At 43.5% G+C, this 17,500-nt stretch overlaps 2 protein-coding genes across 2 annotated transcripts in view; both read right to left on the reverse strand.

The window, feature by feature from the left end:
- Positions 1 to 5,578, reverse strand: part of LOC123507607 — a 78,905-nt gene extending 73,327 nt beyond the window's left edge. The window contains exon 1 of the mRNA XM_045260620.1: positions 3,385 to 5,578. The gene's annotated coding sequence lies outside the window, so the exon portion shown is untranslated. The remainder of the gene's footprint in view (positions 1 to 3,384) is intronic.
- A 61-nt stretch (positions 5,579 to 5,639) lies between these two features.
- On the reverse strand, positions 5,640 to 15,605 carry LOC123507916. The gene is made up of 7 exons (XM_045261255.1): positions 14,029 to 15,605; positions 13,302 to 13,515; positions 10,789 to 10,867; positions 10,100 to 10,287; positions 7,426 to 7,606; positions 6,931 to 7,026; positions 5,640 to 6,629 (listed from the first exon to the last, which is right to left on the reverse strand). The coding sequence occupies exons 1-7, from the start codon at positions 15,331 to 15,333 to the stop codon at positions 5,873 to 5,875; spliced, it is 2,820 nt and encodes a 939-aa protein (XP_045117190.1). The 5' UTR covers positions 15,334 to 15,605; the 3' UTR covers positions 5,640 to 5,872.
- Between the last annotated feature and the right edge of the window lie 1,895 nt (positions 15,606 to 17,500).

Below are 17,500 nucleotides of genomic sequence, written 5' to 3' on the forward strand. Positions count from 1 at the left end.
AGAGGAAAGGGATGCAGGGAAGAAGGGAAGGAGGGAAGGAAGGGGCAAGGGCCGCGGAGGGAGGAAGAGGGCTAGAGGATAAAGGAGAGGCTTATAATCTTCTTCCCCTTCGTGTTGTGATAACCTTTCCGCTACTCGGCGCATCCCTCCCCCGCCTCCACTCACCCTGAACAGGCCACCGGTGTCTAATCTGGCCACTCCACCTCCTCTCAGTAACAACAGGCCTTAACTCTCAACCTCCAACGCCTTTTACTATAATAACATCTCTGTTGAACCCTCTCCGCTGCTCCTTGACATTTTACCTTCATTATTAACCTCTCCCTCTCTTGTTCTACCGTTATCTCCAAACATTGTACTATAGAAATTGCAAAAATATACCTCTCATCTCCATTCCATCTCTTCGCTCAGTAACTAAAGGCGTAACTCACGATTTCCAGAGCCTTACAGAATAACCTCCCCCTCTTTTTTTCTGCCGTTATCTCCAAACATTGTACTAGAGAAATTGCAAAAGTATACCTATCTTTATGTCCATTCCAGCTCTCTCTCAGTAACTACTGGCGTAACTCACAAATTCCAGAGCCTTACAATGATCTCTCCCTCTTTTTTTTTCTACCGTTATCTCCAAACATTGTACTACAAAATTGCAAAAATATTCCTCTCTTTCTGTCCATTCCACCTCTTGTCTCAGTAACTAAAGGCGTAACTCACGAATTTCAGAGCCTTACAGAATAAACTCTCCCTATTTTTTTCTGCCGTTACCTCCAAACATTGTACTACAGAAATTGCAAAAATATTCTTCTCTTTATGTCCATTCCACCTCCTCTCTCAGTAACTACAGGCGTAACTCACGAATTCCAGAGCCTTACAGAAAAGCAATAGGTCTTAAACACTGTTCTTTTATCCACACACTGCAGCTTCTCTCTCGCCAGGTGACACTGATCTACACTCTAAATGTTCGAACTCGCCAGCATCTCTTTATCTACTTTTTATTACATGTACAGTAACCAAGAGTAAATTTATACCCTCCTCCAGCTCAAGTCACAACAAAACCATTATGACTTCACACAATATAAACACTCTCATTCTCCACACAAAATCCATTCTCCCTTTAACTTCTTCCCCATCTGTCCACGCTCATAATCTTTCCCTCGCGGCGCCAGCACAAACCAAAGCTCGCCACGGAAAGCGTTGCGCCACAAGATTACTGAGGCTACCGGAGTGAGACCTTCGCTTCTGACCACAAGAATTATTGCTCCCCCTTCATTGTGTCCACCGCCAAGGTCCTGCTGCTGCTGGCTAGTTCTCTCTCTCTCTCTCTCTCTCTCTCTCTCTCTCTCTCTCTCTCTCTCTCTCTCTCTCTTTACTGCATTTCACTACCAAAAGATAATCACATTTATTTCTTACACTGAATAACAATAATGACAATAGTAATAAGGATGATAATAATGATAATAATAATATTAGATAATAACGATGATGATAATAAAGATAATAACAATAAGGATAATAATAATAATAATAATAATAATAATAATAATAATAAAAATAATAACAAGAAGAAGAACACATTGCTAAAAGTAAATGTACTGAGAGAAATAAAAAGCAGCTTTAAAATTCGCTGCAAATGTCAAAAATAAAAACATGCATTTCATTACTCAAAAGAAAAAAAAATCACATTTCCTTCATATTAACAATGCTAAGGACAACACAAAGGAACACAGAAAAAAAAGAAAAAAAAAATCGATACGAAAAAAACCCATTACGTAAAAAAAGTCTTTCATAACATTTCCGTCACATACAGACTGAACATTAATGAGATGAGAAAGACAAAAGAGAAAAAAAGAGAACACAAGGAAAGAACAAACCTCAACCTCTGATCAGGAAAGCAGTAATTGTAAAGTTCCATCACTAGAATGGCATTTTCAACTCTCCTTCACACACACACACACACACACACACACACACACACACACACACACACACACACACACATATAACGTCATCTCGAAACCGCTGCTCTAATTGACGCGTAAGATAAAGGCAAAGGTTTTCACAAACGTAAGAGTAAACAAGTGTGTGTGTGTGTGTGTGTGTGTCAATCTTATGCATGTATGTAGGCCTATGTATGTATGTATTTATGTATTGTATTTACCTCTTGTCTTGCCTGTGTGTGTGTGTGTGTGTGTGTGTGTGTGTGTGTGTGTGTGTGTGTGTGTGTGTGTGTGTGCGTGTGTGTCTACGAGTATATAAGTGCCTAAGTAACGTAAAGTGCATAATGCGTGGTTTGATGAAGTCACAAGTTATTATCAAATGTTAAGATCAAGGCCGAGACAACTCAGGTTTTAACGCCACAAAAAATTGCACGCAGGTAAGTAGACCTGTTTAAGGAGGCCTTGATGCTCCCTTCCTGGCGCGACGCTCACCTGTGTGTACGGAGCGAGTGTTTGACAAGAGACCGTATGAATCACTCACTAAAACTTGATCTATTTCACGGAAGGAACGCGAAAAATAGCTCTTTCGTTATATAAATTAGACCAGAACATGTCTATAGAAACAAGACATAATTGTGGATTCTTTTAAGCGGGAGATTTCAAGACATTTATTCTCCAATTTTTGGCAAAATTTTCTGGTTCTGTTTGGAGACCAGCTTTTGGGAGAGCTTTTTTTTTCCCATTTAATTTTTGTTTCCTTAACCCAGTGGCCCTCCTACACAAAGAAGAAAAGTCAGAAAATGCACATCATTCCATTAATCTTATTCATTTCACAGAAGGAGCGAGAGAAATATCATTTTCCTATATAAACAAAAGCAGGACAAGTTAAGGAAGGAAACAGACAGGTGATTGAAAATGTAAGCATAATACTTCCATCTCATGACTATAACAGCTTAAATAACATCATTGTCAGCATCAGCATCAACACCACGCGCATAAATAGAGCAATAGGCATTAACAGTTAAGCAAAAAATTAAAGGGACAGACAAATAATACAGAATGCGCAATACTTTCTGCTTATGAGTATAACAAAACCTTTAATAACATCATCAGCATGAGCACTCAGGCATAACAGAAGCAGAATGCATGTATGAACAGTTAGACAAGTAAAGGCAACCAAGTGACAGAACAGCACGATATTTTCTCCTTACAAGTATAACAGAAGTTCACATCATCATCAGCACAAATAAATAAAGCAATAGACATCTAGCAACATTCAGACAAGCATTACAAAGAGACAGACAGACAAGTGGTGACAAATACAAAGATGCTTCCTTCTCACGAGTGTACTGACAGAAGCTTGAGTAACAGCAGCAGCATCAGCATCAGCATAACTAGACCACCGAAGCAAAACATACTAGGAGCAAGAACCTGTCCCATAGATCACACTCACCTGACCAACACACAGACACGCGCGTGCTCTAGATCACCTTCTCGCCTCACACGTTGCGTCTCGGTCTTAAATCCATGAGACGCACCAGAAATCTCACACAAGGCACTGTTCGTAAGTCACTCGCGGCGGACACGTGGCGCCTACACCTCTCCACAACACACCCACACGTCAACTAAGAGGAGAGGACTTGGAGGAGAGGGAGAGCGTGTGAGGGAGGCGGGGCGTGTGGCAGTGAGAGAACTTGGAGAGGAGGGGCCAACTAAACTCACATCCTCCGTTCTCCACCAGTCACATCACGGTTTTAATTCTAGCTCGGTTCTGATTGGTGAAAATCTTGTCACGCTCAAATGGTTCCTTTCTCCCGGACTCCATTCGCTCCTTGCTTCCTGTTGACTTGAATTATGTGGTTCATTGCTCGCTGGAAATTGTGTTTGTTTAGCTATCGTTTCCACCTTCCATCCCTTGCGTCAACCGTGCCATCCAGGGCGTGACAACTGCATGACTTGACGCTCTGATGTTCAAGATGGCCGTGTTTTGTCTCCTTCCTCCTTTCTATCTGTAGGAAGTGTGTGGTTCAAAGTTGACGGAGAAATGAAGCGTTTGAAACATCTGAACCTGAACTGAAGTGACGCCGAATTTTTTCTTAGTCACTGGCGTTCAAGGAGCTGTATTTTGTCTCTTTTCTCTTTGTCTGTAGGAAGTGAGGGGTTCAAAGCTGATAGAGAGATGAAACATTTGGAACATCTTAAATAATCAATTGGATGCTGAAATTTTGCGAGTCAGAGATGAAAACTGGATGATTTGACTGCATGTGTTGTGTCTCCTTCCTCTTCTCTGCCTGTAGGAAGTGCGGTATTCAAAGCAGACTAAGAAATGACCAGTTCGAAACATTTGAACTTAACTAAAGTGACACCAAAGTTTTGTAATTCAGGATTTTGTATTTAAGAAGATTGTCCAACTCTTTGTGGTGATAAGTTCAAAACTGACAGAGAAATGGTGTCCAAAACATTAAACTAGTAGTAAAGTGACAGCGAAGGTTTTGTGAGTCAAGCGTGAAAAAGCCCTCCGTGTTTTGTCTCTTTCCTCCTCCATATCTATAGGAAGTCGGTTCAAAGTTGATGGAAAAATTCAGTCTACCAAGCATCTGAGCTTTACTGCAGAGACGCTTACTTCGTGAATCAAGCGTGCATGTAAAGCTGTACGGTTTGATGTTTTCGTGTCCAAGACGGCGCTTTTTCCCACTTATCTTCATCTGTATAAGACTGATGTGAAGCTTGAAGTTGATAGAAAAAATAAACATTCCGATCACATAACTTGAATGAAACAGACGCTAAAGTTCACAAATTAAACGTAGCACAAATACAAGAACACTATTAGAACGAACTTGGGATTTTCAAAGCGTTTCCAAGATCTAGTAATAGTTCAACAAAGATTCTGCTTCATCACTGAAGGCAAAAACACTCATGAGAGCCCACTTCAATAATCTCTGTGGCTTTAGATAATAGTCCTAATGAGAGAGCGAAGAAGACCGCTTGAGATCATCTTCAGATTACGCCTTGAAACCTTCCTCTCAAAAATCAAGAAAATAAAAATAAAAAATCGGTTAGGGAGCTCCAGACTTTACGAGCACGTGTTCTCATCAATTTGAGAGGAAAACATACAGTACAAGATGACCAAGAGGCAGAAACAGGAGGAATATAAGATGATTGAAGAGCAGTGTGGACGTGACAGGCAGAACTAGCACCGTACTAGTGGGAGGAATTTGTGTGTGATGCATTGGTGGGAAGCATGACTAGATGTAAAGGTGTCTTGGGGCGTCTCCGCATTACCGTCTCGTTTTTGTAATGCGAGGGAGTTGCTACTGGTTCTAGGCGGAGAAACCTCTGGTGGAGTGGTCGGTCTTTTTGTTCTCGTATGTTCCGTTGTGTTGTGTTCCGCGTTGTTCTGCATCGCTACGTGCTTCAAATCTGCTTCCGGTTTTCTTTTTTTTTCTCTCTTTTTTCCGAGTCATCTGCATATCAGCATTTCATTGCGTTTGGTGTGTGTATGTGTGTGTGTGTGTGTGTGTGTGTGTGTGTGTGTGTGTGTGTGTGTGTGTGTGTGTGTGTGTTTTAAGTTACTTCTCCACACGTCACTGAATAGCGTGCGTGTATGTGTGTGTGTGTGTGTGTGTGTGTGTGTGTGTGTGTGTGTGTGTGTGTGTGTGTGTGTGTGTGTGTGTGTGTGTGAGAGAGAGAGAGAGAGAGAGAGAGAGAGAGAGAGAGAGAGAGAGAGAGAGAGAGAGAGAGAGAGAGAGAGAGAGAGAGAGAGAGACCTCCACCTTTACACGTTACTAATTTTGACTGATTGAATTATTGTGTGTGTGTGTGTGTGTGTGTGTGTGTGTGTGTGTGTGTGTGTGTGTGTGTGTGTGTGTGTGTGTGTGTGTGTGTGTGTGTGTGTGTGTGTGTATGTGTGTGTGTGTGCGTGCATGATACCTCAGGAGAAATCAGGGCAGCCCCGGGTCAGTCCTGGTGAGGCCTTGGCACACCACGCCTGTAGCTGCGCCGCCCCTGCGCTGCCCCGCCCCGAGAGTCAGGGAGCCGGACTTGTGGCGAAGGAAGCTCCAGTTGGTGAAGGGCGGGGAGGAGGAGGAAGGAGAGGAGGAAGACGAGGAGATATAGAAGACTGATGTCGCTGAGGACACTGATCCAGAGTCCTTTATCACCCCTGGGAGTCCTTGGTGACCCGATCCTTCTCCTGCACTGTCCTTGGATCGCTGCGGAGCTCCAGGGAAGTAAGCTCTGCCCCAGCGGGCCCTCCAGTGTGGCGCTGTCCACATCGGATTGAAGCTCCTGTTGACAGAGTCCCCGCCACACACACTCCTCTTCCCTCCGTCCTCCGCCTCCACCTCCACCCCGTCCTCCTCGAAGCCTTCATTATAAACTCCCATTTTCCCTCTGAATATGATGTTATCTAGAACCTGCGGAGTGTGGATGCGAGAACGTCTTCCACGAACCCTGGATAGCCACCTGCCGAAGGCATTGGATTGCCTGGAATGCCTCAGATGCTCAAGCACTCGGTTAGGGCTTACGGCAGATGGGAAGCAAGACGAGGAGAGGTTTGGGTCACAGCCGCCGCCTCCTGCTACTTCGTCAGACCACTTCGTCAGCGCCTCCTGCAGCAGACGTCGCTTCTTGCTGCTTCTGAGGAAGGTGATGAAGATGAATACGCCCTGGAAGGTGTTGAGGGTGTCCGTGAGAGCCCTGGAGGAAGAAAAACAAAAAGAGGGATATATTCTGGTATTTTCAGTAGTTATTTTAAGTCATTGGAAAGAAAATCTAAAAATATATATATGTTCTGGTATTTTCTAAGCAGTTATTGTGAGTTTATGGACATGTGCTAAGCTTTTTCATGTTTTCAAAATGGAATTCGAATTTACATTTTTGAAAGTAAAAAGAATAAAGATAATTAAAATGTACTAACAAAAATCAAGAACTTAATAAATGTCGACAGTGGTTGAGCGATACAGAGGTGATTCAAAATTGAGTTCGAAAGTATACACACCACAGCTCGGAGTCTGCAGGCCCGACCATCCAGGACACAACCTCCATCACCCAGCAGCCCACCATGAGAGAGAAGAGAGTGAACCGCTGCCAGAACCTACAATTAGAAGAAACTTAAGATCATGACGTCTGCTTACACTTCTCTCTCTCTCTACTCGTTTCTTTTTCTTCTTTCCTTATTCTTTCTTCTCTCACATGTTATTTTTCTCGCTTTTCCTTTCTCTAGCTCTCAACACTTCTCTTGTTTTCATTCTAACTTCTTTTTCTCTCCTTCCTTCATCTTCTCACTCCTTCCCATCATAATCCCCATCTTATCTTTCTTTCCTCCTTCCCTCTCTTTCTCAGTTCCTCCCTCCTACCATCAATTCACTTTCCCTTCCCTCTCATCCATCCACTCACCATACGAACCAACCCAACCCACACACACAATTACTGAAGCTTTTAAATTTTCTCCCACCTCTCACACCTCAGTCTCCATTCTCACCGTCACTCTTACTCTGTCATGTAGGATCGGTAGAGTGTGTGGTCAGCGTTGCGGCAGCAGGAGGCGGGGAGACAGTCACACTTCTTGTCGGTGGCGCAGTAGAGTCTCAAGCCAGTTTGGGTAATGAAGATTGTGTTGGCGAGGCACAGAACTCCCATTGGCCCGTAGAAGTAAGCCAGAATCTCCTTGCCGTCTGAAAGTGTGTGTTTTTTGTAGCTGTGTTTATGTCATTCATTGGTATTTTGTTTGGCTTTCCTTAGTTAACTTTTCTGGGATATTTCTTCTCGTTTTACAGCCACTTTTTTTTTCTTTATTTGTTATATTGTGGTGTAATCTTTAAGTAATATTTTTCTCTTATTTTTATTAGTTAACTGTTTCGTTATGGACTTTGAGCCAAAATTTCTGTTTGTACACTTTTCCCCATGGTACAAATTGGCGATGTAGTTAATCATCTATCTATTTGATCTATTTACCTTCATTTATATTATTCCCTTCTTTCATCTTTAATTATTCTCCACCTTTCTCTCGTATTCTCTTCTATCATCCATTTCTTCTCTATTATTCATTCCCTCCCCGTCTCTCTCTCTCTCTCTCTCTCTCTCTCTTGTTTTATCCTGTATCGTTGATGTTTTATGTTGATTATGAGTGATTTTCGTGGGATTTGTGTGGTTTTGTGTTTATTATTCTGTTAATTGTGTGGAGATCTCTCTCTCTCTCTCTCTCTCTCTCTCTCTCTCTCTCTCTCTCTCTCGTGGTTTAGGTAAAGGAGAGGAGTGAATGAACGAAGGTGAAAGGAAGGGATATGGAGGAGAGGAGGAGGAGGAGGAGGAGGAGGAGGAGGAGGAGAAGTCAAGAGGAAGTAAGAAGGAAGGTGGAAGGAAAAAAGGCGAAGAAGGAAAGGAAAATAAGAAAGAAAAAAAAAATAGCTAAAAAAATAAAGATGAAAGAAAAAACGAGTAAAAGAGAAAAACACTAAATAAAAAAAACAGAAAGAAAAACGAAGGGAAAGCAAGAAGAAACAACAAGAAGGAAAGAAAAGAAGAGGAAGGAAAAAAAACACCAAGAAGAAAATAGACGGAAAAAAAACGACGAAATACGAAAAAACGAAAGAAAAAAAACAGAAAAGAAAAAAAAGAAGATTAACAAGCAACAGAATAAAGAAAAATGAAGAAAATAAAAAGGAATATACAAAGACAACCTGTTATTTTTTACCAAAGCCACAGAAAGAAAAAAAATAAGAGAAGAAACAAAAAAAAAAAAAAAAAAGAAGATTAACAAGAAACACAATAAAGAAAAAACGAAGAGAATATACAAAGGCAACCTGTTATTTTTTTTACCAAAGCCACAGAAGCTACAGTTCCCACCACAAGCCTTGCACAGGTACTAATCACCATTGCACCATACCTGTGACGTCGAGGAGAGCTGTGCCTTTCCTCCCTGCGTCTGTACGTGTGTGTGTCTGTTTTTTTTTTTTTATTTATGCCATGTGGGCTTTTCACGGGAATTTCTGGGCTAAAGGGGATATATTTTTGGGGTAGCTCCTATCTCAAAGCCCACCCGCTATATAGGAAACCGTTGCTCCGAGTGAGGAAGCCCTACCTACACTTGGACCATGGACAGGATTCGAACCCGTGCGCTTGTTTGTTGGTGTGGGAGGTGTGTTCTCGTGCACTGGAGCATTAAGAGTTGGTCAGAGCGAGATTAAAGTAACGAAGAGAGAAGATAATGGGAAAAAAATCTATGTGGCTTTTGGTATTAGCCATGGTGAGAGGGAAGTGTTTTATAATGGCTCGTGTATGGTTCTAGTGACAGATTAACAGTAGTTCTACGTTATCAAAAAGGAGAAACAGTCTTGAAAATCCGGCCAATCATCTCTGTGGGTTATGAAAATAATCTTGGTGGTGAATGGGCAAAATGTTTCTGAATACATAGATTCTTTAAGGTATTTTCACGGTTTTAGTGGCTGTTAACATTATTTCTTACTAAAAATGGAAGCACTCGGGAACTCGGTTAATTATCTCCGTGTCGTTTGAAGTCGAAGTGAGAGAGTAAAGCGTTTTATCACTAATCGTGTTTTTTAGGGTGTTTTTGGATTTTTTTTTATTTATTTTTTTTTTTTTTTTTGCGGTTCTAGTGACACCATGAAAACGAGAAACATTTTTGAAAGCCTGGTTAATGATTTCTGTGGCGTTTGAAAATATTCGTGGTGAGAGAACAATGTGATTTTTGATACATGTGTTTTTAATTGTTTTTACGGTTCCAGTGACAAATCAACATTTCTCCATTAACAAAACAAGAAACACAATTGAGAAATTGGTTGATCATCTCTATGGCATTCAAAAATCAGTCTTGGTGAGAGAAAGCAAAATATTTTAAATACATGCGGCTTTAAGGATCTTTTTACGGTTTTGGTGAAAGATTAACAATATTTCTACAATATTAAAAGGAAAAACACTCCTTAGAATCCAAATAATGATTTCTGTGGCGTTTTAAATGAATCTTGGAGAGAGAAAGTAAAGATTTTTTTCAATACACGCCTCTTGAAGGATTATTTTAAGGTTCTAGTGAAAGATTAGCAATATTTCTACCCTATTAATTGGAGAAATCACTTGAGAACCTGATTAATTTGAAAACAGTCGTGGTGAGAGAGCTAAGCAATACTAAATACACTCATCAAAATACTCACCTCTGAACCAGCAGGAGTTGTGTACGAAGTCAGGTCGGAGGAGCCAATCCACGTGTTCTGGTAGGGAGTGCATCACCACGGCCACGCCCCCGATGAGCAGAGGAGTCCCCCAGGCGTACACGGCGTAGGCGACGAAGCAGCGAAAGTCAGCGGGGGAGCGGTAGAGAGGAACGGCTTGAACGGTCAGTCTGCGGGAGGTGGTGGTGGTGGAAGGAGTTTTGTAGGTAGTGGTGCTGCTGATGTTGGTGTTGTGGTAGTGATGGTGGTGGAAGTGGTAGGAGCAGCAGTAGTAGTAGTAGTAGTAGTAGTAGTAGTAGTAGTAGCAGTGGTAGTGGTGGTGTAATAATGGTGGTGGTAAGCAGTAGCAGTAGTAGTAGTGGTAGTAGTAGTAGCAGCAGTAGCAGTAGCAGTAGCAGCAGTGGTGCAGCAGTGCAGTAACAGCAGCAGCAGCAGCAGCAGTGCAGCAGCAGCAGCAGCAGCAGCAGCAGCAGCAGCAGCAGCAGTGCAGCAGCAGCAGCAGCAGCAGCAGTATCGGTGCAGTAACAGCAGCAGTGGTGGTGGCAGTAGTAGCAGTAGTAGCAGTAGTAGTAGCAGTAGTAGCAGCAGCAGCAGCAGTAGTAGTAGTAGCAGCAGCAGGTAGCAGTAGCAGCAGTAGTAGTAGTAGTAGTAGCAGTAATAGTAGTACTCACCCTACGTAGCGCCACACATCGTAACAAATCACGTTGAGCCAGAAGAACGTGGACAGGAAAGCCACATGCAGGGTGACGGCTGAGAGAGAGAGAGAGAGAGAGAGAGAGAGAGAGAGAGAGAGAGAGAGGCAGTGGCAGGACGCCCTCGACGACGGCAAGGACACTATAGTGGTTGCTTTGGACATAGCTGGAGCTTTTGATAAAGTATGGCACAACGGATTACTGGAAAAGCTTCGTGCTAAAGGCATCCAGGGTGGCTTGCTACGACTCCTGGGAAATTACCTGCAGGACAGAAGCCTCAAGGTGGTTGTCAACGGGCAAACATCTGAGTCCCTGCCTGTGGAGGCATCAGTGCCACAGGGTTCAATTCTTGGCCCACTCCTGTGGAATATCTACGTGGATGATCTTCTCCAGCTACTGCCAGGAGTCAAGGCCTATGCTGATGACTGCACCCTCTCCTATACCTATCCACGCCAGGACAGTGGGCGGGCTGCTGAGGCCATCAATCAGCAGCTACGAGTGATAGAGGAGTGGGGTGCTCGCTGGCAAGTGACATTCGCGCCGGAGAAGACACAGGCAATGGTTGTCTCTCGGTCCCCAGCCGCCATGGCAGCAATGGCAGGAAAGTTGTCTTTTGGCGCTGCTGCTCTCCCACTCCAAGATGACGTCAAGATACTTGGAGTGGAGGTGGATCGAGGGCTGAGGTTTGACAGCCATGTCAAATCCATTGCCAAGAAAGCCTCTCACAGGATCTCCGCTCTCAGAAGGATCGCCAGTTTCCTCGACAGGAAGGGAGACTGCTGCTGTACAAGGCACAGGTGCGGCCCCACCTTGAGTACGCAGCTCTCTCCTGGATGTCCTGTGCCGCCACACACAGAAGGAGACTGGACAGCATCCAACGCCGCGCCATACGGCTAGTAGATGCTGCAATACCACCTCACCCAGAGCCTGAGCGTCCCTTGATTCACTGGAACACCGCAGAGATGTGGCGGCAATCGTAGTGTTCCATAAGGCACAGGTGCAAAGAGTGCCACATCTGGCAGGGCTGCGTCATCCTCTGAGAGTCACCGCACGGAGCACGAGAACGGTGCTCAATGGTGGTGACGCCGTAGAGGTGCCGCGATCCCACGGGTGTCAGCATCAACGCACCTTCGCAGGACGCGTCTCCAGGATGTGGAACTTGTTCACGGCCGCGGTGCCTCACGTCCAGGAGATGAACACACACAGTGTCAAACTGATGGCACATAAGTGGAGACAGACACTGCCAACTCCTCTGACACTCTTTGTGACGTGACACTCAGTGTAGTGCAGTGCGTGAATAGTGCTAGTGAAGTGAAAAGAACAGTGCTCCATTTACATGCTGACCATCTTGTATATTTTCTATTTTTAAGTCTTGTAAATATTGTAGAGAAATAGATTGTAGTACCCTTAGAATAGGTAGCACACGACAGTGCGCCTTTGGGTACATGTTCTTCTGTATAAATTATGTTTAAATAAAAAAAAAAAAAAAAAAAAGAGGGAGGGAGGGAGAGAGCATAAGGATTACCAAACAGTATACTCGTAAATAATTCCTATGTCTATATAACCATTCCCAATTATCTTTCCCCGTGCAAATAAGCAACACCGCAACACACACAACACTCTTACTAACTTTACACGCATCAACATTGCAATAACAAACTGCCTTACTAACTTCATACACTTCAACACAAAAACAACCTTACTTCGCAACCATCAACACCGCTACCACCACCACCACAACAACAATACACAACACCCTTATTAACTTTACACGCATCAGTACGGTAATAACAAGCAACATCAACACAACACTAAAATATTCTTCCTAACTTCACATCCATCACCACCACCACCACCACCACCACAACAACAACAATACACAACACCCTTATCAACTTCACACGCATCGATACGACGATAACAAACAACATCAACACAACACTAAATATTCTTCCTAACTTCACACCCATCAACACCACCACCACCACCACCACCACAACAACAACCCCCACTACCAACATACACACTTTAAAGTAACAAAAGCTTACAAAGAAAACATCAACGAAAAGGATGAAAAAAATTACCTAAACGAATTTTTTTTATCTGTGGTACTGCAATGATTTCGATCCTCGCCAATTCATAATCAACAAAACGACCTTGTAAATTATTAAGGAGGCGGTGGCGTAGTGGATAAGGTGGTGGGCGTGGGATCGGGCAGATGTCCACGCGTAGGCTCGAATCCCACCACGTACCATCTAGATACTTTGCCATTTGTCGAGTGGTTAAAAGTTACCAATATGTCACCATGATATCCAGGTTCTAGGTACGCATCCCACCACCAACCTAGATAGATAGACACGTAAATAAATAGATAAATAGATAAGTAAATGGATAAATAAATAAACAGATAAGTAAATAGATAAGTAAATGGATGAATAAATAAACAGATAAGTAAATAAATAACCAATGATATAAAAAACTCCTTCACTCACCAACAAACACACAGATGGCCGGAGAGAGGTACTTCGAGAAGGCCTGCGTCAGGAAGAGCGTCGCGTCAGCCACCAGAAGTGCAGCAACGTAGGCGGCGAGGCAGAGACCGTGGCGATCCCTGAGAGGCGCCACGCAAAGCTGACAGAGGAGAGTCGCCGCCAGGAACACGCAGGACACCACCAGACCAGCAGGAATCAGTACTTTTCTCACCTCCTGCAGATTATTGAAGAGAAAAGGACCACATTCTCAAAAGTTTCTCTCATCTTTTCTCACTGACTCCTTAGCAGGTTTCGGTGAACGTTATTGGGGTTTTTGAGTGCGCTGAGTTCATTGTGGTAGTTTGGCAAGGGTTTTTGTATGGCCAGTACACTCATGATACACGTATAATAACTCAGTTTGTTATTTCTGTGTCTTCCGAAACTAAAGTATTTACCAATGTCTGTCTGGCTATGTATGTATGTATGTGCCTATCCGTCTGCCTGACTATCTTTTTATCTAGGTCTTTCTCCACCTCTCAGTATGCCTGGCTATTTACTTACCAATCTATCTATCTATACGTCTAACTCTCTCTACTTGCGTGTCTGTGTCTTTCTATCGATCTAACTATATCTATCAATCTACGTATATACCTTCGTATCTATCTACCTATCTATCTGTCTGTCACTCTACCTGTCTGCCTGTTTGTCTATCTATTGAGGTGTGGGAGGAACACAGGTGGTGTCTTACCTGCCACGCTGATGAGGAGGAAGTGTTAGCGACAGGTGGGCCGTTACTGCAGGTAATCAGGACGAGGGTTCGATCTGGTAACATTTCATCACTCCACTCTTCTTCGCTGACTTTATCCTTCTCCTTCTCTTCCTCCTCTTCGTCCACGCAGTAATCAATAAGCGACATCTCAGCCTCAGCCCACAGAGAGCCATTAGCGAGGAGAGCTAAGTCACTTCTCATCGACAACGGATCTATTTTAACATTCTTCGAGGCGACGCACTTAGGAAAGCCGACTCCCACTTCCATACTATCCTCGCCAGCCACGCTCTTCTGCTCATCCCAGAAGTCGAGGAAACCACTAATCACCGAGGTAGCGTTAGTGAGGGAGACCTGACACACACACGTGGTCCCCTGCAGCAGAAAACCCTCCGGACAGCACTTCCTCAGGCAGCTCTTCACGCCTCGACAACCTTCACCATCACGCTGCGTCGCCAGTGAAGGACGGAGACACACCGCCACCTCCACACCTCCGCTCCGTCTTCTTTCACCCAAGACGCAAAAATCATCGACTAAAACGTGATTCCAGGAGAAATAAAAAGTGCCATTGACGTACACGATCTTCCGCTCTTCCGCCAAATCCGTTTTTCTGATAAACTTGGATGGACAGTTGATTGACGTCTTGTTGTAGGTGACTGGCCGCGTCTCAGTGCTTGAACAGTGACTGGAGGCGACAGGAAGAGTGGAAGGGAGGGTCTGGTTGCTTGAAGGGCAGGAATTCTTCGCTTCAAGGCCAGGACAGCAAAGAGGGATGACAGGAGCTGAACTTGTTGGTACTACTTTGCGTGGCGGAGGAGAATGTGGGTGTCTGAGGATGTATGGAGGTTTACTGCTACTGATGGTGCTCGTCCTTGCTTTCTGCGTCTGCTCCTGTGTGTCTTCATTATCAGAGGGCGTAGTAGTAGTAGTAATAGCAGCAGCAGCAGCAGCAGTAGTAGTAGTAGTAGTAGTAGTAGTAGTAGTAGTAGTAGTAGTAGTAGTAGTAGTAGTAGAATGATTAACAATTATAGAAGAAAAAGGAGTTGCAGTAACAGTAGCAGGGGCAATAATATTAACAGCATTAGGAGTCACAGTAGCAATTGTAGTAGAAGGAGTAACAACAACAGCAGTACTCTCTCGAAAAGGCACAGTTAACCTAAAAACTCTCTTAGTATTAACAACTCTGTGACTCGCTCTTATCATCGTCAGGTTATCCTCCAAGTCCTCTTTTATCTCTCCTGTGCCTTCTTCAGCATGGCGGGGGAAAGCAATGATCCTTCCTTGCATATTCCTGGCGGCGTCAACGAAGCTCCTCACGATCTCAGGAGCCCCTTCAGATATTTCTTGTGGGTCTTCTGGTGGTGGTGATGGTGGTGGCGATTGTAGTTCTTCGTCAGGAGGGTTTTGAGTATGCGGTGCATCTATGGTGTTGATTGCAGAAGACGACGACGAGGAAAAAAAAGAGGAAGTGGTGATAGTGAAGAAAGAAGTAGGAGTAGTAGTGGAAGAAGAAGAGGAGGAGATAAGAGGAGTAGTGATGATAGAAGGAGAGGAGATGGGAGTGGTAGTGGTGAAGGAAAACGAGGAGGAGATCGGAGTGATAGTAGCAAAGGAATAAGAAGAGGAGGAGGAGATGGGAGTGATAATTGGGAAAGAAGGTAAGGAGGAGGAGATAAGAGTGGTGGTGGTGAAAGAAGACAAAGAAGAGGAGGATGAGGAGGAAGAGAAACTGGTAGTAGTAATGGGAGACGAGGAAGAAGAGGTTGATGACGAGGAGGAGGAAGGAATATACTGTGAATTAATGAATACAAGGAAAGGGGAGGAATATGAAAGACTTGAGGATCTATGAAGGATGGCAGAGGTCTCAATGTAAATGGCGTGGACATGAGTGGAGGCGAAGAGGAAACCCACCACCACCACCACCACAGCCCGCGTCAAGTCACTGCGTTGTCTTCTCATGGTGTCTTGACTCGCATGTTCAGTGGCTGGAAATCACATCGGCTTAGGACAGTATTGTTAAACGCTTTGCTCTCTCACCACAAATATTTTCCAAGGCTATATATATGAACAGTCGGATTCCTTCGTGGGTCTTTCTTGTTGACATTGTACAAGTGTTGTTAATTTGTCACCAGAATTATAAGAGCACCTTTAAAAACCGATCTATCATCAATTAGAGCCCCTGAAAATTAGTAGAAGTTTGGGGGAGTGTTTCAGAATATAGTGACCAATAAGACAAACGCATCCTCTTATCCCCTTCAGTACTGGGACACATTTTTACCTTCAGATTTGTGTACGATTTGACCATTTTATTGACATTAGGAAGAGTCTGTGGAGGTCAGAAGATTAATGGCCACAGTCTTCACTATTCTAACCCCCACAAAAGTTTCTGAAGCTTTACAAAATCACCAAATAATAAGAAGAATGAATATAGAAACGCGTAATGGTACTGAAGGGGTTAACAAATGAACATCGAATCGTGGGTCTACATAAATTTCAATACGTTTGCAAAATCACATTATTCCATGCAAGTAATAAATCTCTGAACATTGGACCTCTGATTAACCAGGAATAATAACATACAGCAACATGCACAGTACTTAACATGTGGTCAAGGAAGAGGATCCCTCGCCGCCTGGGTGTGAGGAAGAAAGAATGCGCAGGATGGGAAGTGAAGGGAAATAAAGGATGCCAAATTAGTAGGAGACAAAATATGCTGTTTCAAGAATTATGTTACGATATTTCTCTCTCTCTCTCTCTCTCTCTCTCTCTCTCTCTCTCTCTCTCTCTCTTGGTTCTTTTACATATATTTCCTTCTTGAGGAAAGAAATGGAGAAAATGAATCAGCCACGAAAAACGAAGTTCAACCATAAAAATAGAAAGGAAAAAATTATCTACAACAAAAATAAGGAATAATTCTTAAGGATATAAGTATTAACTTATTTTTTTCAATTCTACTCCTATTTTCTTTTTTTTGACGGAATGAAAAGAAAAAAAACCACAATCGGAAAAAAGAAAAGGTAATCGATTGACAAGAAAATACCAGGCAAATCCAATCCTACTAAAATATTTCACACGTTACCAGGAAAATTTTCACGCATTAATGAAGCAATTACAACATTTACCACCACCGCCGCCACCGCCACCGCCGCCGCCGCCACAAAGGGAAGACCAAAGCGTTATTTCCTCCGGATGTCCACAGTATAACAATAAGCCACCCTCGTCCCCTTTTATTTTCCTCCTCCTCTCCCACCCACCCCCGCGCCTTCCTCTGTCCTCCCTTTCTCTGTCAGCATCACCCTTTGCCTTTCTCTTCACCTCATCTATGTCTTCTTCTGTTTCCTTGCATGTACTAATTCTCTCTCTCTCTCTCTCTCTCTCTCTCTCTCTCTCTCTCTCTCTGCAAAAACAGCAAATAACGGTAGTAATAACGTAGTAGTAGTAGTAGTAGTAGTAG

Source organism: Portunus trituberculatus, chromosome 23 (assembly GCF_017591435.1).
Source record: "Portunus trituberculatus isolate SZX2019 chromosome 23, ASM1759143v1, whole genome shotgun sequence".
NCBI lineage: Eukaryota > Metazoa > Arthropoda > Malacostraca > Decapoda > Portunidae > Portunus > Portunus trituberculatus.